General features: G+C 51.0%; 1 protein-coding gene across 3 annotated transcripts in view; it reads left to right on the top strand.

Annotated features, from left to right (window-relative positions):
• PRRC2C (proline rich coiled-coil 2C) overlaps positions 1-23,045 on the top strand; it is a 1,321,979-nt gene that overhangs the window by 156,062 nt on the left and 1,142,872 nt on the right. For all 3 annotated transcript variants that reach the window (XM_085601696.1, XM_085601697.1, XM_085601695.1), the window contains exon 6: positions 8,243-8,451. In XM_085601696.1, coding sequence (XP_085457822.1) covers positions 8,243-8,451 — 209 coding nt within the window. The remainder of the gene's footprint in view (positions 1-8,242; positions 8,452-23,045) is intronic.

Here is a 23,045-nt window from a genome sequence, read left to right as displayed (position 1 = left end):
TTCTAACACGATTCCCAATCTGAAGAAGACGATGAGGTGATCTTTCAGAGAGAAGTCGTCATCGACGAGGTAGGAGACTACGATGAGGCCTTTGGGGCCGAGGAAGATAGCTCCAGCGAGGAGCTAGGCCAACCCGTCGATACGGAGGCCGACAACATACGTCGTCCTGAGGCTCAGGTCGAGGGATCGCCTTCGGGCCTTACCCGAGATCAATCTAGCGGTTCTTCGGCCCCGCCTTCCGGCCCGGCCTCGAACGTTTCGCAAGAGCCATTATTGTCGAAGACGACTGGATTCCCTTCAGCGAAACCATCCATCGCTCCAGTTCCGTCGAAACCGAAAGTGATACTGGTTGTGATCGGCTCGAAGGCCTCAACCTTCCACTCCTTAGATGCCGGCAAAGGTCATCGGCTCCGAACGCGCAAAAAGGGATTTCGGCGCCGAGCTCACCGCAGCGGATACGGTTGCCGAGCAGAAGAAGGCCCTCGGACCCCACAAGGCGCCTCGTCCTCTGGCACCGAAGACATCGGCCCCAACCACCAAAGTCAAGGTGGCCACCCAGTCTACGTCGACGTCCAAGACGGCGGCGCCGGCCAAGTCATCGACTCCAACAAGCGTCGATACCCCCCTTCGGATCGATGACCCCATGACTGCAAAGAAGTTGGGGGCCGCTTCGACGCCTACCTCCAAGGGGCCGACCGGTTCCAAACAGCCATCTGCGTTCACCGTGCAGCAGGTCTCGGCATCGTTGCAACGCATCAGAGAACGGGCAGCCCTCCACTCTACGTCGGGTCCCGACACGCACAAGGCTTCCAAAGCACCCTCGGCGCCGACCAACATCATTTTTGGGTTGCCGCCGCCCACGGCGCCGAAACTGTTCGAGATTCGGACACGTGTCCGCCAGACACAGTCCCCATCCACTAGACAAACAGATCTCGAGCCTTCACAGCCACAATTCATCGACGCCAACACTGGCAGGTTGATGCTCCGCAAGCGGAAAATCACGCCAGAGAGGGGATTTGACTCCTATAAAATTCCTCTCAAACACAATTTGCCAGCAGGGTCAGAGCCAGTGCTTCATGAACACTTTCAACCCTTCCATCAAGATCCACCGTCCTTTTCTCCGACGCCTTCAGAGGCGGACGCAGTAGAGGACTATGTAGGGGATGATACCACCTACCCTGGGGATATCGATCCTGATGATCACCTGCAAGACCCAGATCAGGCATGGGATGACCCCACAGACCAGGGTACCGCAACAGATACCCATGGACATCTCCCACAGAGGACACTGCTGCCTTTAATGCCCTCATAGAACGGGCTGCTGCCAATCATGGAGTAGAACTCCATTCTGACACTGTCGAAGAAGACTTCTTGGTGGACACTTTCGCCTCTTCCGAAAGAACTGTCAAGACTCTGCCCATGTTGAAAGGGGTTCTCAAACCTGCCAAAGACATTTTTAAGGAAACCACCAGGGCACGGGTGCTAAACCCCAGGATTGAAAAAAGTACAAGCCTGCACCCGGAGACCCTATGTACATTAGGGGTCAGTTACCTTTGGACTCCATGGTGGTTGCTAATGCTCGCAAGAGAGCCCACTCACAAACAGGTGATGCTCCTCCCCCGGACAAGGAGTCCAAAGTGCTGGAAACATCTGGCAAACGGATTGCAGCGCAAGCAGCGAACATCTGGCGCATTGCCAACACACAGGCACTCCTGGCCCGTTATGATAGGTCCCATTATCGCTTCCAGCTTATCCAGTTTTATATCTTTCATAGGGCATACCTTACCCCTCACAAGATAGCTGAGTACTTTGGTGGGCCAGATGCTTGCCCCCGATGTGGTTATAGTGGGGCGACTTTTCTACACATGCTCTGGGATTGCCCGCAGGTGACTGGGTTTTGGGAGGAAGTGGCGGCGGTACTACTGACGGTGACTGAGAGGGACTTGGAGGTAGGCCCGGGGGTATGCTTGCTACATGGATTTCCGCATACAGCAAAGACTAAGGTCACCAGTAGGTTTCTTGATCTAGGGCTGGTCCTGGCCAAGCGGGAGATTACTTCTCATTGGAAGGCGCGGCAGGGCCCTAATTTTTTACGGTGGGCTAGGGAAATGGAGAAATGGGCGGGAAGTGAGGGGACTTAGATTATGTTTGGCTCGACGCAGTGACAATGAAAGATCGCATGAATGGGCCCGGGCATGGATGGCTCTCCTGGACTTGTTCAAATGTTCGGTTGTGGGAGATGGGGGAGATCCGGTGGGGGATGACGGGGCCCCGGTTCCTTGAGCGCCCTCTGCAGGGCTTCCCCCCCTCTGCTCTTGAGGTACTCTCTGTTGGGATTCCCGAGAGGCGGACTCGACGGGTGATGACTGCGATTTTGATGTACATGTACTTCTGATAGGTACTGGCGACATGCTTGGGTGGGTGGGTAGGGAGGAGGGGCTCGTTGGGGGGGATGTTGGGGGATGGGGTGGGGGGTATTTTGGCTATCTCGCACACTCATGGTGGATTACTCCTGTGGATGCACTACCTAGTAGAACGGACATTATTGGGGTGAATGCTGTACAGATGTAGCTTATGTGCTGGGATGGTTATTGCAAGATGTCCTGATTTGGCTGGGGGGCGGACTATGGGGGACGGGGATTGATTGCATTTTGTTCAATGAACTAATAAAATTTGTTTAAAAAAAAAATGATAGGTCCCATTACGACACACTCGAATCACTACTCCCAACATTTGCCAGATGAATATAAAGAGGCAGCGGAGATCCTCATTAGAGAGGGACAACTCCTTACCAATGCATCCATCAAGTGCGCACTGGATGTGTAGACACAGCGGCGAGGGCAATCAACACAAGCGTCATGTTGAGACGCCATGCATGGTTGAGAATCTCAGGCTTCAAGCCAGAGATTCAGAACAATATCCTAAATCAACCGGTCAACCCAGACTATTTATTTGGCCCTGAAGTTGACACTACCCTCGAGAAAATTAAAAAAGACACTGACACTGCGAAATCAATGGGGGCTCTGCAGACGCAGCAGTTTCGTAGTGGCTCCTTTCGTCGCCCCGGGAATAGAGGAGCAGCTAGAGGTCAGGGGTCACAGCAGCAGTACACTAAAGGAGGCACACAAAGTACCTATGATAAAACCAACAGAGGTGGATATCGTGGCTCCAGCACCAAGGGCAGAGGACGCGGTTACGGCAACACCAGGTCCTCTCCCAAAAACAAACAGTGACGCCCTCTCCCTGCCCCCGACCACATAACACCTGTTGGGGGGGAGACTCCAACGGTTCCTGTCAGCGTGGAAAACCGTCACCACAGACAGGTGGGTCAGGGACATTATCCAACACGGTTACTGTCTCGAATTAACGTCCACTCCACCCAACATACCGCCAAAGCACCGTCCTATGTCCGTAGAGCACTTGGCATTATTGCAGCAGGAAGTGCTAAGTATGCTGCAAAAAGGTGCAATAGAAGTCGTGCCCGTCAACCAGCAAGGGACAGGGGTGTACTCTTTGTACTTCTTAATCCCAAAGAAGGACGGGTCGCTCAGACCTATACTAGACCTGAGACCCCTCAACCACTACATTCTCTGAGAGCATTTCCATATGCTCACCCTACAGCAGGTTCTCCCGCTACTCAGTCAGGGAGACTTCCTAGCCACACTGTACCTAAAAGATGCGTATTTCCACATACCCATACACCCTTCAAACAGAAAATATCTCCGGGTCACTATTCAAGGCCATCACTATCAGTTCAAAGTTATCCCCTTCGGAGTAACAGCACCCAGGGTCTTTACCAAGTGCCTAGCAACAGTGGCGGCACATCTACGGAGACAACACATTCACGTCTTCCCTTACCTGGACGACTGGCTTGTTCAAGCAAAGTCAGCCCAGCAATGTGCCAGCCACATGTCCCTCACCATTCACCTTCTTCACAGTCTGGGATTCTCACTAAATTACCCAAAATCACATCTCCAACCCGCACACGTACGACAGTACCTGGGCGCGACCAGAGACACTCTGGCAGCCACAGCTCAGCCAAATTTGGTGAGGATCAACAGCATGCAACTGCTGATCGCAAAGTTCAAACCTCAACACTCCCTTCCAGCGCGAGTGTTCATGCAGCTGATAGGCATGATGGCCTCCTGCATTTTCATAGTCCCGCACGCGAGACTACATATGTGCCCGCTTCAGGAGTGCTTGGCACGTCAATGGAATCAGGCTCACGGGCAATGAAAAGACCTATTGTTGGTGAGCGGTCGGGCATACAACTCTCTGCATTGGTGGAATCCACAAAACCTTTGCAAGGGCCGACCGTTCCAAGAGCCTGTTCCACAAATAATACTGACAGCGGACGCCTCCCTCCAGGGTTGGGGAGCTCATGTACTCACTTACACAGTGCAGGGACTATGGACAACGCAACAAAAGAAGATGCACATCAACGTTCTGGAACTGATGGCTATCTTCCTAGCCATGAAGGCATTCAAAGTACACTTGTGCAACAAAGTCGTGTTGATCCGGACGGACAACATGACTGCCATGTACTACATACAGAAGCAGGGAGGAACACTCTCCACAGTTGTCTCATCTGGCTCAGAGCATGTGGAAGTGGGCCATTCAGAGAAACATATTCCTCATGGCGGAACACCTCCCCGGCAAGGACAACCAGATGGCGGATCTGCTCAGCAGACACAGCCACCAGATGCACGAGTGGGAGCTACATCCGTCAGTTCTCCAACCGTACTTCCAACAGTGGGGTCATCCAGAGATAGACCTATTTGCCACAAACTAAAACGCAAAATGCCAAAGCTTTGCCGCCAGGTTCCCACATCCACAGTCACAGGGCAATGCGATATGGATGAACTGGTCCGGCAGATTTGCGTAAGCTTTTCCCCCAGCGCCACTATTACCTCTAGTGGCACGCAAACTGCAACAACACTCACTGACACTCATCCTAGTTGCTTCCACATGGGCGCGCCAACCATGGTACACCACCTTTCTAGAACTTTCCGTGGTGCCGCATCAAAGGCTGCGGATCAAACCCGCACTCTTAACGCAGAACCATGGCGAGATTCAGCACCCAGATCCGCAACAGCTGAACCTGGCAATCTGGCTCCTGAAGTCTTAGGGTTTGGCTATCTAAACCTGCCTTCTGACTGTATGGATATCATCAGGGAGGCCAGGAGACCCACTACCAGAGCTTGCTATGCGGCTAAATGGAAAAGGTTTTTCATTTACTGCAACAACAATGACATTGACCCGCTGGACGCATCCATTCAGAACATCATCTGTTACCTCTTACACCTATACCGATGCAATCTAGCATACTAAATACGTATCCATTTAACCGCGATAGCAGCCTATCTCCAAAACAGGCAGCACCTCTCTTTATTCAAAGTGCCTGCCATCAAAGCCTTCTTGGAGGGACTCAAACGAGTAATTCCCCCAAGACACCCACCGGCACCGGTATGGAACCTCAATCTGGTCCTCACCAGATTAATGGGTCCACCCTTTGAACCTCTCCATTCATGTGAGATTCAATTCCTCACCTGGAAAGTAGCTTTCTTAGTGGCAATCACTTCATTAAGAAGAGTTAGTGAACTCCAGGCACTAACCATTCAAGAACCATTCATACAGGTTCACGCAAACAGGGTGGTACTACGTACCAACCCCAAATTCATGCCCGAAGTCATATCGCAGTTCCACATGAATCAAACTATTGAACTGCCGGTTTTCTTTCAAAATCCACAAAATGTCGCAGAGAGAATGCTCCATACACTAGATGTGAAGAGGGCCCTCATGTACTATATAGACAGAACTAAGGACTTTAGGAAAACAAAACAACTTTACGTTGCCTTTTCTCCACAACACAAGGGCAACGCCATTTCCAAAGCAGGTATAGCCAGATGGATCGTTAAATGTATTCAAATTTGCTATCAAAAAGCTAAACGCACATTAACGATTCCCCCACGAGCCCACTCAACACGAAAGTTAGGGGCGTCCATGGCTTTCCTAGGAAACATTCCTTTACAGGAAATATGTAGAGCAGCCACATGGTCCACTATACATACATTTACCAAACACTACTGTGTAGACGTACACTCAAAACAGCAGGCAGCTGTAGGACAGGCTGTTCTCAAAACTCTTTTTCAGACTGCTGCAGCCGGCACGGGTATCCGCCACTAATGGAGGAACTGCTATGTATTCTATGCACAGATATGAATTCAGCAGCCCACATGCCTCAAACTGAATATGCTACTTACCAGTGTGCATCTGTTCTTGGCATGTAGGGCTGCTGACATTCATGTCGCCCACCCTCCTCCCCGGCGCCTGTCGCGGCTGCAGCTCTCAGAATTGCTGTATAGCATGGTCATCACTTACTGGATCTACTCCATCACTGCCACAATGGCGAAAAACAATCTGAGGATGGAGAGGATGCCCATGCGCACTGTGGTCCAGAGGAGGAGTCACCTATCTCGTGATACTTCGAAGACTCTTCCAGGACAACAACGTGCAAACATCTGGACCCAACACTAGGCGGCGATCTATGCACAGATATGAATGTCAGCAGCCCTACATGCCAAGAACAGATGCACACTGGTAAGTAGCATATTCAATTTGCAGCCAGAAAGCTAATCCCTGGGGGTCATCTGGACAGCAGTGTTTGAAGTCCGTACAAGGAAGTTGCTGCTATATTTTCATTTTTTAAATATTTTAGCAATTGTACTATTTTTACCCCAGCCTTGTGAGTTGTGTAGATTACTTTTACCTGGTTGTAGAAGGCAATGAGTTGGTTGTGATGGTTTGTAATGTGACACCCTCCGCTGCGAACACGAGGGTGGTTTTTGTTAGCTCGAAGACCTGCTGTGAAGTAGGTGTTCGTGGAGTTAAGGTCCCATGAATTCGTTGACACCTCTGCAAAGTACTCTTTTTGCCTACATAGTAGGGGCAGGTGAAACCAGTTGGTTACAGTAGTACGTTTAAACCTTATATTACAGTGCAGGAATGATATGTATAAGTTTTTCCCACTAAAAAAGGGTGCATGCCCAGGTATTGAGCAGGGACCATCAGCTAACAAGCATTTACAATGCAACGGTCTCGGCATTGTTAGTTAGAGCTATTGGCATTGCTCATGACAATGCTGTTTCTTTAAATGTTTTAAAAACAAAAAACATAAACAAGAATAATGTCATGAGCAATGCCAATAGCTCTAACTTTACCAATGCCGAGACCATTGCATTGTAAATGCTTGTTCTCTCTTTTTGTTTCTCTGGTTTTTTCGCACACTGTCTCCGCGTTATGGCGCAGAAAAGTTCTCCGAAGCAAACTGACGTCATGGCGCCGGGGTGGGGCTTATGTGACCTCGCTGACGTCACGGCCACGGTGGTACCGCCCCCCGGCACGCAGAGATGCTGGGCAACAAAGTTTTCCGGGTCCGGTCTCACGCCTGGGGATAATTCTACTTTAAGAAATCTGCGGCTAGAATCGTCTCTACCAGATACATCGTTACCAAAGGTAACTCGTACATCAATAATGCTCAGATATTGGCGTAATTTATCATTAGTTAAATTGGCCAATTATGTAAATTATCTGAATTTTCTTGACTTGTGTGGCGTCTCAGGCGCTGATCGAAATGTTACGTTAATGTTGGTTAATTGAAACTTTTTAAAAATGGCTTGGTTTTCTCTTTTGCGGTTGCAACCGATATATCCATGTCTGTAGTTGCTAAGTGAGCAAACTTCGGTGCATTAGTTCATCCTATTGCTTTTTCTAGTACTTGTACTCCATCAAGATGGTGGTAGTTTCAAGAGGTTGTAGTCGTGAAGCACACTCTAATATGACCCGTGCTAATTTTACAAAAAGTACAAGTTGAGAGACTTTTCATCTGACAAGCTGTTTCTAATCTGTGAAGAAAACACCAGCACAAAACAGGAAGATAACATGGCTAGGGGTAGAGTGGTCCATAGAACCTACCTGCATGATACAGGATATTTGAAGAACCTCGTACCTCCAAAGGATGCCACCCACAGTGAGCTGCTTGCAGTGATTTACTTTTTTTGTTTTTATTGGAAGTTGTTGTACAGGAATTCTTGACTCACGCCATCATTAAAACGTTTGAGTCCATTTTACTATATAGTTTTTCTCTGATTTCCTTCTCTATTGTGAAGTGCAGATAGAACCAGGTGATATCTGCTGATCATATGTTGAACTTAATTTTACTTTGCTTCCCTTTCTGAAATAGATGTTGCCAACTGGAGGGATGGTGGAGGAAAGAATTCAAGCTCATCTGAACAGGAAAATAAATCAAATGAGGATGGGTCCACGGAAGTCCAAGATCCAAATAATTCTGCTGAAAAGCTCCCAGGTGCTGCAGCGCAGCTCAAGCTGAATGGGCAGCAGCCTGGTCCAACCCCACAGTACAGAGGGCTCATGCCTCCATTTGCTGGGAGTGTAAGTACTGATCATTATAGAATAGCCATTTCAAAATCTTGTCCATATGAGAGTGACTATGAACATAATCCCATATTTCAGCATTGCAGAATTCCAATGAATGAAAACAGTTCTCCAGCATTGGACCTGCCATAGGTTGACTTGCTTCAATTATTCCTCATTGTCCAGCTAGTAATAGATTTCCCAGTCTGACTGGGAATAATTCACACATTTTTCCAGAAACCCAATATGGTTGTTCTGTGTATTTGCATTGTGCACATACCACTTGACCAACCTACCGTATCCTTCTAGGAAGCTGGCTCTGTATATGGTATGCCACCAGGTGGTTATACTGTGCACAGAGTCCAGAGATTCCCCAAAAGTGTACAGGGCTCAATTTAAAGCCAAAGTGCTCTATTAGTTGTAGTGTGGGTGAGCACCCTTAGGCCTAACAGAGAGGAGTATAAGACATTTATTGCACAACTCTAACCAATAAGGGACACATGACTCGAAGGATATTGTTAGAAAGTCTCTCTTTTTGCATGGTTAGCCCCCACATTTTGTCTGGTTTTGATGTGGTTTCAATTGTAGTGCACAGGGTCCCTGCCTACCAGGTGCCCTGTGCCAGTGCTTCTTCCCCAAAACCTATCCACAATTGGTACTTCTGCCCCCTTGTACACGGTATCCTGAATAGCTGAAGAGGGTCTCTTTTCCTCCTTCTCTCGGACCTTGCCACTGCCCTTGCAGCTGCATTTCTCTGTGACACTGTTGGACCTAGAGTCCTTGGGTAGCTTGGCTCAGGTAGAAAGGCTTTTACTCCAGAATTGCATGTCGTGCTTGCATCACACCCTAGCGCAACACCACTTAAAAATGACGCTACACCGATTATAAGTTTAGAAGAAGTCTTTATCCTTCTTTCTCAAACGTGGCTAACCAGTTTCTTTTTTATCCAGCACATTTCAGGGTAAAACATTTCATTGCATTTAACATGACAGTACCATACCCTCTTTTAGTTTTACTTTCGTACAGCAGATACTTAGACACCCTCTGAGGTTTCCACCCTGCACCTTGACTCTGGAGTGCAAATTCCAATCCCCCCAGACAGCGCTCCATATAACATTTACATATTACATGATTTCAAATGATCATTTAGTCTACACGGTGCTTTTCTGACAGATGGTTTTCCTAATTGCTATACTTTTTGAATCTTATACTGTCATTAATAATCAGCCCTTTACATATTGGGGTACTAGGCTGGAGATCAACAATGCTGCTGGCAGTCAATTAGTCACATTTAGGCAGTTTACTTATAGGTTACTTTTTCACCAAGTCGGATCCATTACAGTTAAGCAGTACATATAAACTTTTGCTGTTTCTAGAATTCAATCTGCTACCTCCTGCGCTATGCTTGAAATTAATACGTTGACTTTTTGCAAAGGTGCCGGTATTAATAATTTGAACCTGTATTTCACCAAGGGACCAGCAACTGGGTCTAACAGGTCATCATCTGGCCTTAAAAGTGTACTCTCCGGACCTTCCCCCTTTTATTATGCCCAGCTTACTGTGTACACCTGGAATCCTCCTCACGGAAGTTTGGCGGTGCAAGGAGGTGCGTTCCCTCTCCTCGTGAAGCGGAGCTCACTTGTTGGCAAAAGGGAGACTTCTCTAGGGGGGGGGGGGGGGCGAGGTCAGTGCACACCCATCGACCACCTCCCCAGGGGCTTCCCTAGTGTGGTCTCCTCAGTTGGCAGAGGACTCGCTCTATCGCTATCTCACCGCTGCTGTTCCCACTCTTTAGCAGACTCCTAGGCCAGGCGCAGGCTCAATTCCACTCCGTTTCCTCAGGGAAGCGCGCCCGCAGCCGCCGGTAGCAGCGCGGCTTGACTGGCCAGAGTGGTCCAGAAGGTTCCGGAACCTCTCATGGCAGTCTATGGCCCAGGTTCTGAGGCGACAGTTGGGGCCACCATTTTGTGAAACCACACTCCCCCTTCCTCCATTTCTTCAGTGAAGCACCTTGCGCCTCTCCCTCAGATAGTGAGAATGGGGCGCCTGGAGCCTCTACACCAACACCAAAAAGAAGTTAGCGGACAGAAAAAAAAAGAGGGGGTAAAGGGGAAAAAATATATAAAATAAGGAGGGAACAGCCAAAGGGCTGACAGGTCTAACTGACACATTCAACATGTCACCCTACTTGGGTGCCATGCCAGCCAGCACTGGCTGAAGGGGTGCCTCTAGCAGGCATCAGCCCTAAGGCAGGGTGCAGTATACCACAGATGAGGGCATATCCGTATGAGCGGATATGCCCCTACAATATTTATCTGAAAGATACGTTAGCGATGGATTCCTTACCTTAGAATATCCCCAGGCGTCAGACTGGATCAGGAAAGTTTTCGTCAGCAGTACCCTTGCGCGTCGGTAGGCGTCTTTGTACAACTCTGCGTACGTTGCTGACGTCGTTGGAGCTACTAAGATGCGCCCACGCTCGCTGATGTCAGTTTTCTTTTTCTGCGCAGATCCGAGGGAGAGCGGTACCCCTAGTTATAAGTTTAACCTGGTTTCTAACGACTACTTTTGTCGTGTGCTTGACTCCTGGTGCAGTAAAGATGCCCGGGTTTAAGTCCTGTAGGGTCTGCCGCTGCAACATGTCGGTGTCGGACCCTCACGGTGTGCATTTTCCTTTACTATTTTTTAATTTTTAATTTTTTTATTAAACTTTTTATTATATTTGCATTTAAGGCACAAACATGTTAGGTACATTACCCATATACTGCTAGACACTACATTTTTCATGTTGGATGTTGTCACTTGGTGCTCGAGCTTCGCCGATGCCCCGACAACAGACAACCCTCCCCCCATTACAATTCCAGTTCCTCCTTATTTTCAGTATCTGATTCCCCCTCGGCTCTTATATCTGGTGGTTCACAAATGTATCCCATGTATTTATTCCAGGGCCCCCATATCTTGTTCCATTTCCTCAGACAGTCACGGTTAACAAACACTGTTTTTTCGGCCACCATGGCAACATCCAGATCTCCACACCAGGCGGCAAGCGACGGTGTCTCTCTCGCACCCCATTTTTGCGCAATGTTGCGCTTCGCCACCATTTTCCCCATTGTTGCCCATTCCTGTGCTGGGCGTGTAAAATCATTCAGCTCCCATATATTTAGTATACACCTCCTGGGTTCGGGAGCCAGCGACACCTCCACCGAATGTGATATGGTCCTCCTCACTTGCACCCAATAGTCCGTTATTTTGGGACATCCCCACAGAGTATGAAAAAAGGTACCTTCCTTCCCACAGTGCCTCAGGCAGTACGGGTGTGGTGCCGACCCTATTGTGTGAAGGAGATATCTGGTGTAGTAAGTTCTATGCAAAATTTTAAGTTGCACCATTTTAAGTCTTGACGGTATCCCCACCTCCCGCGGTGAAGCCAGCGCCTCCCGCCATTCAAAGTCGTCAAATTCACCGACATCTCGGGACCATTTGCCCCCGAGTGCCACGTGGGGGTCTGGTAAATTGTTAATTAACTTTCGGTAAGTAAAAGAGGTGGCCCGTCTATACATGCAGTCTGTCAACAGCCTATCCTATAGGGGGGTGGCCTCAGGGACCTCAGTACCGGGTGGTAGGGCCGCATGGAGCGCATGTCTGATCTGCAAGTATCTGAAGTGTTCAGAGGGTGCCAGGTCATATTGCGCCCGGAGGTGCTCAAACGTGGCGATTCCTCCTTTGTGCCACATATCGCCCACCGTCGATATTCCAATTGCGTCCCACTTGTCAAAACCCTTGCAGTGTCTCAGGCCACCTAGCCTCTGTGTTACCCACAGAGGGGTAAGCTGGGTTATCTTTCCAGTCCATCCCATTTTAGCATGTGCTTCATGCCATATGCTGACCGTCTGCCCCGTTGGTCCGAGTAATGCCGGCGTGCGTTTATCATAGAGCGCGGAAATCCTACTTCCCTCCCCGAGCCAGTGTCTATCTGCCATATAAGCGGGATTCGTCTGTGGAGCATGAACCCATTGATTGATGACTTTCAAGTGCGCCGCCCAGTAATACAATTGTATGACCGGCAGTGCGATGCCCCCATCGTACCACCCCTTGGTGAGTTTTTGCTGTGCAATGCGCGCAGGCTTGCTCCCCCACAGTAGCCCCGAGACCTGAGCCGCGATGTGTTTAAAATAGGCGGCTGGCACGGAGTATGGTGTATTTTCGAGTGCATATAGAAACCGAGGAAGCACCATCTTAAAAAGCTCTGCCTTCCCCAATAGTGTTGGGGGGAGCGTCCTCCAGTGGGCGGCATCTTTTTAAACGTTCCAGGGGAGGCTTGAGATTTTTTTGAAATAATTCATCCGGGTCCGCCGTAATGTAAATGCCCAAATAACGGAACGCGTCCACCGAAATCCGCAGTGGACAGTCCTTTGGAAGCAACGGCGGTGGACCCCGGAGCAGAAAGAGGACTGATTTGGACCAATTGATAGTGTAGCCCGACGCACAACCAAACTGATCACATATATTAAGGAGTGCCAGGATGGAACGTCTGGGTGACGACAAATAGAGCAGCACGTCATCCGCATACAGCGATCTGCGATCCTCCAAGTCTGCTGTCCAGCGCAGGCCACGGATCATGGGCTCCCACCTGATCCACGCCGCCAAAGGTTCCAGCACCAGCGCACGATGTGTATTTTCTGCTTTGGGCACACCCATGACCACGAGGCGTGCCCCGATTGTCGGGCCATGGCGCCGAAAGCTTTGCGGGAGTGTTCCTGAAAGTTGTTGGAGGTCCGGCAATCGGTTCCGTGCCGATCAAGGTTCCGATCCCATCGCTTGTCGAAATTGGGGACAGGTATGTCTCTGCGCCATAAAAAGTCGAAGAAGCGTCGTCACCCTTCTCCCCCCTAACCGGTCGCGGGACGCGGTGGAGGGGGTGGGCGGTAACTCCCCCACGGCTCCGTTGGAGCCACCGTCGTTGCCTGCGGCCTACCCTCCCTTTCAGGTGACGCACGCGGCTATGGACGAGGTGCAGGCCTTCATGTCGGCCTTGTGCCATTTGTTTGCCCCGCCGGGTCCCTCCGGAGCACCTTCGGGCCCCACGGATCCGTCGGAAGGGTTCGCCGCCGCCTCTGGCCTCGGCTACGCTGGCACCATACCCTGCGGTGCCCTCTGCTCCGGCCTCTGACCGTGCGCCGGCCCTGCATCCGGGTCCAGCGCTGCCGCTGGACGGCGCCGACCCGGGACTGGTATCTTAACCTCCCATTCCATTTCTTGGAGGAGAGTTTATCCAGTTTCTCAGGGCACCTCGTCCTTTCCGGGCCCTTCAGTAACCGGTGGACGAAGGGGAATAGTGGGAAGGGTCTGAGGACCCTCTTTCAACTCAATGTGAGGATGAGCCTGAGTGGGAAGGCGATGTGGAAGGTCCAGTGGATCTGGATTTCTCTCCACACCCTGGCACTCTGTCCCCTTCGGTGGCCACGGAGGAGGTTGGGACTTTTTCAGTGGTTTTATGTCGGGCAGCTGAGGCTCTTAACCTCGAGCTCTCTTCTGTACCTATCAGAACCAATCTCCTGACTGAGGTCCTGCAGCCGCAGTCGTCCTCTGCGGTGCCGTTACTGCACTTCAATGAAGCGCTTACTGATATCCAGTTAGGCACCTGGATTAAACACAGGAGTCCTTGTAGACAAGGGTGTGGTGTGCCGCCATCGCCTGGCACTGGGTGACCCCAGCTTTCTCACACACCCGACGCCTGAGAGTGTGGTTGTCCAGGCTTCTGGCTCGCCGAGTGCGTTCCCTTCTGCTCCTCCGGACAAGGAATCTATGAAACTGAAGTAATTTGGAAAAAAGATTTTCACATCTGCCAGCTCTGGGTTGCGGGCGGTGAAGACTGCGTGCCTGCTAGGCCGCTATTCCCATTCTGTGTGGGACACTGGCACATGTGCTTCCTCAGTGCCCTGTGAAAGCACGGGCGGTTCTCTCCCAAGCCATTACCGAAGGGAGAGATGCTGCGAAATGTACTATTCGTTGTGGGCTTGACACTGCCGATTCTCTCGGTAGGGCACTTTCCACAACTGTTGCGCTCCGTCGTTATGCTTGGCTCCACACTACTGGCCTTTCTGGGTATGTCCAGAACACCCTGTTGGACATGCCCTTTGATGGTACAAGCCTCTTTGGTGATGAGGCGGATAGCACCCTGGAACGCTTTAAGGACTCTCTGGCTACGGCACAGTCCTTGGGTCTCACCACCACGCGTACTCCCTCGGGGTACGCTTTTTGGTCCTTTCGTGGATAAGGTGGGGCGGCCAGACGCGTTCTGTTCGAGGCATATGAGCTGCAGATTGTACACTTAGCATAGGTCGCCATCTGGTGTTGGGCCCGGATGTTTGCAGTTTGTTTTTCTTCTTGGACAGTCTTTGGAAGTCACGAGTTTGGTGACTCCTCCTTCGGTCCGTACTGCGCATGGGCTTCGGCTCCATCCTCAGATTGTTTTTTTCCGCCATCGGGCTCGGATGTGATACTTCGTGCTCCGGCTTCGAACTTCTACGGTTCCAGCCTCGACGGAAAATCCTCGATTCTTCGAGTTCCTTCATCATCTTCATCTCTCGAAGCGGCACTTTCTCCATCCCGTACATCGACACCGGCCTTCGGGCCCTCCGCGACTCCGGTCCCGGCCGATGGAAAGGACTCCGTTCAAAAAGTGCCCAAAATGTGGGTCTAAATTTCCCCACACCGACCTCCTTCAGGTGTGTAACCTTTGCCTCTCTCCGGAACACGAGGCTAGAGACTGCCCCGCCTGCAAGTCTTTTCGATCGAAGAAGACCATCCGAGATCGAAGAGCTCGACGCACCATGGCGCACTCATCCTCTGCAGCTCCACCAGACATCTTCGGAGACGACGCCGAAGCTTCGGGGCAAACACACACCGAGCAGGAGGAAGACTTCGTCAGCGCTTCCGAGGCCGACGACTCCGACGTGGAGGACGTTACACCAGCGCAGCGGGCCGTGAGTACTATGCCCCCTCCCACCCCCGCGCCGAAAACCAAAGAGACTCAGGTTACTCCCTCGCCTGCCGGCCTGGGCAAAACCAAAACCAAAACTTCGATCACCCCACCTTCGGGCCCGGTGTCGAAGCACCCAAAGTCTCATGGCAGCTCGGGATCGAGCCAGCCGACACCCGGTGCCGAAAAACAGCATCCGGCACCGAAAACTGCAAAATCCAGCTCGACTCCGAAACCACCGGTGCCGAAGCCTGGACACTCGGTGCCGACCAAATACAAACACAAATCTGTCGGCACCGACGCTCCGGCGCCGAAACATCATTCGACGCCGAAACACCCGGAGACCTCAAAAAAGCATGGCGCACACAGACCATCGAAACCCCCGGTTCCGAAATCACCGGTGCCGACAGACGACTCGACACCGTTGGCTCTGTTTACACCAGACCCTTTACAAAAGACTTTGTCCAAAGATCCAAAGACTGGGCTTTTGACTTTAACTACCAAGAAAAGACGCCTTGATGCTCCGGCTCCTCCTCCTCCACCCAAAAGGAAGGACTCTGCTACTTCTCCCCTCAGAGTGCCCTCCCCACCACCGCCTCCCCTACCCCCTCCACCGCCTCCACCTCACAGGTCTCCGCCACCTTTACCTCACTACGATCCGGCCCCATCCCCAGATCCGGATGATGGGGATCCGGACAATTACCCGGCGGACGCCCCAATGGATCCCACTCCACCAGGGACCCCAGATCCATGGGAGGATTACAATAACCCTGATATACCCAATGTACCTCAGGACGACCTATAACCATCAAGGCCGTCTCCTCCAGAGGACTCCTTAGGGTTTCATCATTTAGTGCAGAGAGCAGCACACTACCATGGGGTGGACATGCACAGTGAACCAGTAGAAGAAGACTTCCTACTGGATACATTTGATATACAAGACAAATCTACTTCCATTTTACCCATGCTTAAGGGTGTCACCAAGCACGCTACAGAGGTGTTCAAAGACCCTGTCAGAGCCAGAGTACTGAACCCTAGAATAGAGAAGAAGTACAAGGCGGCACCCACAGACCCTGCTTACATCAAGGGCCCTGCTCCCCTAGATTCCCTAGTTGTCTCCACAGCTAGAAAGCGGGCTAACTCCCAATCCTCAGGAGATGCCCCACCGCCAGACAAAGAATCTAAACTTCTGGACGCGTCTGGTAAACGCACCGCCTCCCAAGCTGCAAACATGTGGCGCATTGCAAACACACAAGCACTGCTTGCGCGATATGATAGAGCACACTATGACGAACTAGAGGCTCTTATGCAGCACCTTCCAGAAAAATACAAGCACAAGGCTCATGACCTCATACAGGAGGGTAAACTAATTACAAACACCTCCATTAAGTGTGCCCTCGATGCAGCCGACACTGCTTCTAGGGCCATAAATACCAGTGTCCTGCTTCGTCGCCACGCCTGGCTCAGGATCTCAGGGTTCAAGCCTGAAGTCCAGGCATCCATACTCAATCACCCCTTTGACCAGGAAACACTCTTTGGGCCAAAGGTAGACGAAGCGCTCGAAAAGATGAAGAAAGACACAGACACAGCAAAGTCTATGGGGGCACTCCAAACGCAAGCCTCCAAACGTTCCTTTCGACGCTCGTCCTTTCGTGGCACAGGCAGAGGCTCCTCCACCGACAACGCCTCTACCTCCTACAAGTCCCCTCCTCAAAATTCCTTTTCAAAGGGCAATCAGAGAGGTGGTTACAGGGGTAACCACAATAAGGGCAGGGGCAAAACCAACAACACCCGTTCTGCCACCCCCCCCGCACAATGACTCCCCTCCGCTCCCCCCAGACCATTCCACTCCGGTCGGGGGCAGACTACAAAACTTTATCCACGTATGGGAGTCCATAACATCGGACAAATGGGTGACCCAAATCATTCGGTCAGGGTACTGTCTAGAGCTAACATCTACCCCACCCAATATCCCACCAAGGCACCGTCCAATGTCTCAAGAACATTCCACACTGCTCAAACAAGAGGTACTTTCACTCCTGCAAAAACATGCTATAGAGCAGGTCCCCGTCAACCAACGAAATCTAGGGGTCTACTCTCTATATTTCTTAATACCAAAGAGAGACGAGACCCTCAGACCCATTCTGGACCTCCGACCTCTAAATGCCTACATACACTCAGACCATTTTCACATGGTCACTCTACAACAAGTCCTCCCACTCCTCTGCCAGGGAGACTTTCTCACAACCTTGGATCTGAAAGACGCATACTTTCACATTCCAATACACCCCTCTCACAGGAAATACCTCAGGTTCGTGGTGGACGGGCAACATTACCAATTCACGGTTCTCCCCTTCGGGGTCACCACTGCACCACGAGTGTTTACCAAATGCCTAGCAGTAGTAGCAGCACACCTCAGACGTCAACACATTCACGTCTTCCCTTACTTAGACGACTGGCTGATAAAAGCCACGTCCTACCACCAATGTGTGCAACATACAAACAGCACCATCCAACTGCTCCACCAGCTAGGCTTCACGGTGAACTACCAAAAGTCCCACCTCATACCATCTCACACAAAGCAATATCTCTGGGCCACTATAGACACCTCCAAAGGTATTGCCTATCCAAACTCAGCCAGAATCACAAGCATTCAAGCCTTACGCAAAACATTCCTTCCCCAACACTCTCTTCCAGCAAGAGTGTTCATGAAGCTCATAGGAATGATGGCGTCTTGCATATTTATAGTGCCCCATGCAAGACTCCACATGCGTCCACTTCAAGAGTGCCTAGCACAACAGTGGAACCAGGCCCAGGGTCAGCTGACGGATCTGGTGTTGGTGGACGGCCGCACACATCACTCTCTGCAGTGGTGGAACACCACAAACCTTTCCAAAGGACGGCCGTTCCTGGACCCGGTTCCTCAGGTGATTCTAACAGCGGACGCATCGCTCTCCGGCTGGGGAGCGCACCTCCTACACCTCACAATGCAAGGTCTATGGACGCCACAGCAAAAATCGCTCCACATCAACCATCTGGAGCTCTTGGCGATCTTTCTAGCCCTAAAATCTTTCCAAAAACAAATTTCGGGCAAAGCAGTCCTCATTCGCACAGACAACATGACTGCGATGTATTATATACAAAAACAGGGGGGGGGACACACTCTCCCCAGCTCTCCCGCTTAGCCCAGAGCATATGGAGATGGGCAATTCCCCAAAACATCTTTCTCCTGGCACAGCACGTTCCAGGAGTACAAAACACCATAGCAGATCTGCTCAGCAGACAAACGCAACAACGACACGAATGGGAACTGCATCCGCAAGTTCTTCAACCATTCTTCCAACAGTGGGGGCATCCTCAGATAGACCTCTTCGCCACCCACGAAAACAAAAAATGCCCAAGCTTCGCCGCCAGATACCCACACCCATTGTCCAAGGGCAATGCGATATGGATGAACTGGTCAGGCAGATTTGCATACGCCTTTCCACCTCTCCCACTAATTCCATTAGTGGTCAGGAAGCTACAACAGCACTCACTCACACTCATTCTGGTAGCTCCAACGTGGGCCAGGCAGCCGTGGTACACCACGCTACTACAACTTTCAGTGGTACCACATCAAAAACTACACCTTTCCCCATGCCTCCTAACCCAGAACCATGGAGAAATCAGGCACCCGGACCCAGCTCAGCTCAACCTGGCGATCTGGCTCCTGAAATCTTAGAATTCGGATACCTTAACCTTCCCCCTGATTGCATGAACATCATCATGGAAGCCAGACGTCCTACCACTAGAGCATGCTATGCCGCAAAGTGGAAAAGATTTGTAATTTACTGCCGTAACAATACAATCAACCCCCTAGATGCATCCATACAGCACATCATATGCTATCTGCTCCATCTTCACAGGTGTAACCTGGCATATTCATCCATACGCCTACACCTAGCAGCGATCGCTGCTTATCTACAAAACAGGCAGCATTTATCACTCTTCAGAGTGCCCGCTATTAAAGCCTTCATGGAAGGCCTTAAACGAGTAATTCCTCCCAGGGCACCCCCTTCCCCTGTATGGAATCTAAATTTAGTTCTTACATGACTAATGGGTCCGCCCTTCGAACCAATACACAAATGTGAGCTACAGTTTCTCACCTGGAAAACAGCTTTCCTTGTAGCTATCACTTCCCTTAGAAGGGTTGGTGAAATACAAGCGTTCACCATACAGGAACCCTACATACAAATGCATCACAGCAAGGTCATACTTCGCACAAATCCGAAGTTTCTGCCCAAAGTCATTTCCCCCTTCCACCTCAATCAATCAGTGGAATTACCTGTCTTCTTTTCGCAACCCCAATCTGTTGCAGAAAGGGCCTTACACACACTTGATGTAAAAAGGGCGTTACTATACTACATACAAAGAACGCAACCCTTCAGGAAGACTAAACAATTGTTCGTTTCCTTCTCTCCACCACATAAAGGCAACCCCATTTCAAAAACAGGGATAGCTAGGTGGATTGTAAAATGCATACAAATTTGCTATCAAAAGGCAAAGAGAACATTATCTGTTCCCCCTAAAGCCCACTCTACAAGAAAGTTAGGGGCTTCTATGGCTTTTCTAGGGAATATACCCTTAGATGACATCTGCAAGGCAGCCACATGGTCTACACCGCACACCTTCACAAAACACTACTGTGTAGATGTGCATTCCAAGCAGCAAGCTAGGGTGGGCCAGGCTGTACTAAAGACACTTTTTCAAACAGCTGCAACGGATACCGGTGGTCGCCGCTAAGGTTGGGTACTGCTATATAATCTATGCTAAGTGTACAATCTGCAGCTCATATGCCTCGAACGGAATATGCTACTTACCAGTATGCATCTGTTCTTGGCATGTAGAGCTGCAGAGTTGTACACGCCCACCCGCCTCCCCGGCTACCTGTATCCGTTCCAGTACATCAATTTAGATACAACACATGGGTTTCTCACTGTTATTACTACGCTCCATTTCCCTGTTGGCGAAAAACAATCTGAGGATGGAGCCGAAGCCCATGCGCAGTACGGACCGAAGGAGGAGTCACCAAACTCGTGACTTCCAAAGACTGTCCAAGAAGAAAAACAAACTGCAAACATCCGGGCCCAACACCAGATGGCGACCTATGCTAAGTGTACAACTCTGCAGCTCTACATGCCAAGAACAGATGCATACTGGTAAGTAGCATATTCCTTTCAGACCCTCAAGTCTGCTCAGCCTCAGTCTCAGCACAGCAGAGCCCCCCGCCGTGGTGGGTCACGGGGACAGCGGACAAGTCAGTCCACCACCTCCCCTGCCGCGGCCTCTAAACCTTCCTAGTCCGGTGTTTCAGGCCCACCTGACGCCAGTGGGTGGCAGGATTCGCCATCACCTTCCCCACTGGCGCACCATAACCTTGGACAGGTGGGTTCTCCAAATAGTCCGCAGGGGCTATTCCCTCCCCTTTGAATCTACCCCTCCAGCCATGCCACCTCAGTACCAACGCATGTCGGGGGAACACTTGGCACTTCTCCAGCAGGAAGTTATGGCCATCCTGGCCAAGGGCGCTATCGAGCGCACTTCGACACCAGAAGTAGGTTGTGGTTGTTACTCCCACTACCTCTTGGTTCCAAAGGACGAGGGCCTGCGCCCTATCTTAGACCTACGGAAGGAGAAGTTCAAGATGCTCACTCTAGGTCAGATCTTGTCTGCTCTAGACCCGCAAGACTGGCTGGTAGCGTTGGACTTGCAGGATGCTTATTTTCATATTTCCATCCTGCCAGCCCACCGGCGTTGCCTATGGTTCACGGTGGGCCAAGAGCACTTTCAGTTTACCGTGCTCCCCTTCGGCCTTACCAGTGCCCCTCGGGTGTTCACGAAAGTGATGGCGGTGGTCGCAGCTCATCTGCGCTGATCAGGGGTTTCAGTCTTCCCCTATCTCGACGACTGGCTGTTGAAGGTGGGCTCGCCCCATGTAGTCTCCCACCTCCAGGCTACGGCCGACCTCCTGCATTTGCTGGGGTTTTCCATCAACGTACCGAAGTCGCACCGGATTCCCTCTCAGAAGCTCCTCTTTATCGGGGCAGTTCTGGATACAGCTCAGTTTCGGGTTTATCCTCCGAAACAGCGAGTCTGAGACATTCGGGCTATGATTTCGATCTTTCAGCCCTGGTCCTGGGTTTCGGTCAGGAAGACCGAGGCTGCTGGGCCTCATGGCCTCCTGCATCCTGCTGATCGATCATGCCAGTGAGCATATGCGGGCTCTGCAGTGGGACCTGAAGTTCCAGTGGACGCAGCATTGGGGGAACCTGTCGGACTACGTCCGTATCTGAGGGCACTGCACGGGACTTGCAGTGGTGGCTCATGAACCAGTGGTGGGTCAGCGGCAGATCTCTCTCCCTTCCCCAACCGGCGCACACAGTAGTGATGGATGCATCCCTTCTGAGATGGGGCGGCCACATGGGAGAGGCGGAGATCAGAGGCCACTGGTCTCCGGCGGAGTCCAAGCTCCATATCAACCTTTTGGAGCTTAGGGCGATCCTACTTGCACTCGAAGAATTTCTTCCCTCTGTCAAGGGGAGAGTAGTTCAGGTGTTCAGACAACACCACCGCCATGTGGTACTGCAACAAACCGGGCGGGGTGGGGGTCGTGGACCCTATGTCAGGAGGCTCTACGTCTCTGGGCGTGGCTGGAACGTCAAGGCATTTCCTTGGTGGTTCAACACCTGGCAGGTTCACTGAACGTCAGGGCGGACGAACTCAGCCAAAGGTGCATTTTGGATCACGAATGGCGTCTTCACTCGGATGTGGTGCAAGGTCTCTTTCAGCAGTGGGGAGAACCTTGGTTAGATCTATTCGCCACCGAAAGAGAACATGCATGTCAGCAGTTCTGGGATTTGGAGTTTCCAAGGTGGCACTCGCTAGGCGACTGTTTTCGTTGCGCGTGGAGTTGCGGTCTGTTGTATGCCTTTCCGCCTATACCACTTCTGCCCAGAGTGCTGAAGATCATGCGCAACCGGGCCCAAGTCATTCTTGTGGCACTGGACTGGGCTCGAAGAGTTATGTATCTTGAGCTACTCAGTATGAGCGTGGATCCCCTGATCCTCCCGAAGAGGCAGTCAGATCTCCTGTCACAGCAACAGGGGATGGTCCTCCACCCGAACCTATCCAGCCTCTACCTCCTTGCGTGGAGATTGAGCTGCGACAGCTGATTCCATTTGACTTGCCTCCTGAAGTCTGTAATGTGGTTCTGGCAGCCAGGCGTCCCTCCACTAAAACTGTATACGCCTGTCTGTGGAAAAAATTTGTGGCGCGGTGCACAGCGAAATCTGTTGATCCTCCTTGCTGCCTCTCTTTCTGAAGTCCTATTATTCCTCCTTTCTTTGGCCCAGCAGGTCTCTGCTTTGGGCACTATCAAGGGCTACCTCTCTGCTCTTTCAGCCTTTCTTAGGCTGCAGTCCCGGGTTGTCAATAGATTTCTCAATGGCATTACTCACCTTTTCCCTCCTGTTCCTTTTATGATGCCTCAATGGGACTTTAACCTGGTTCTCACATATCTGTGCACTCCATTTGAGCCTCTTCAGAACTGTCCTTTGCGGTTATTAACTTTGAAAACTGTCTTCCTGGTGGC

Source organism: Triturus cristatus, chromosome 4_2 (assembly GCF_964204655.1).
Source record: "Triturus cristatus chromosome 4_2, aTriCri1.1, whole genome shotgun sequence".
NCBI classification, from domain to species: Eukaryota; Metazoa; Chordata; class Amphibia; order Caudata; family Salamandridae; genus Triturus; species Triturus cristatus.
Note: the sequence above shows the minus strand (reverse complement) of the source record. Positions and strands in the feature narration are given on the sequence as shown.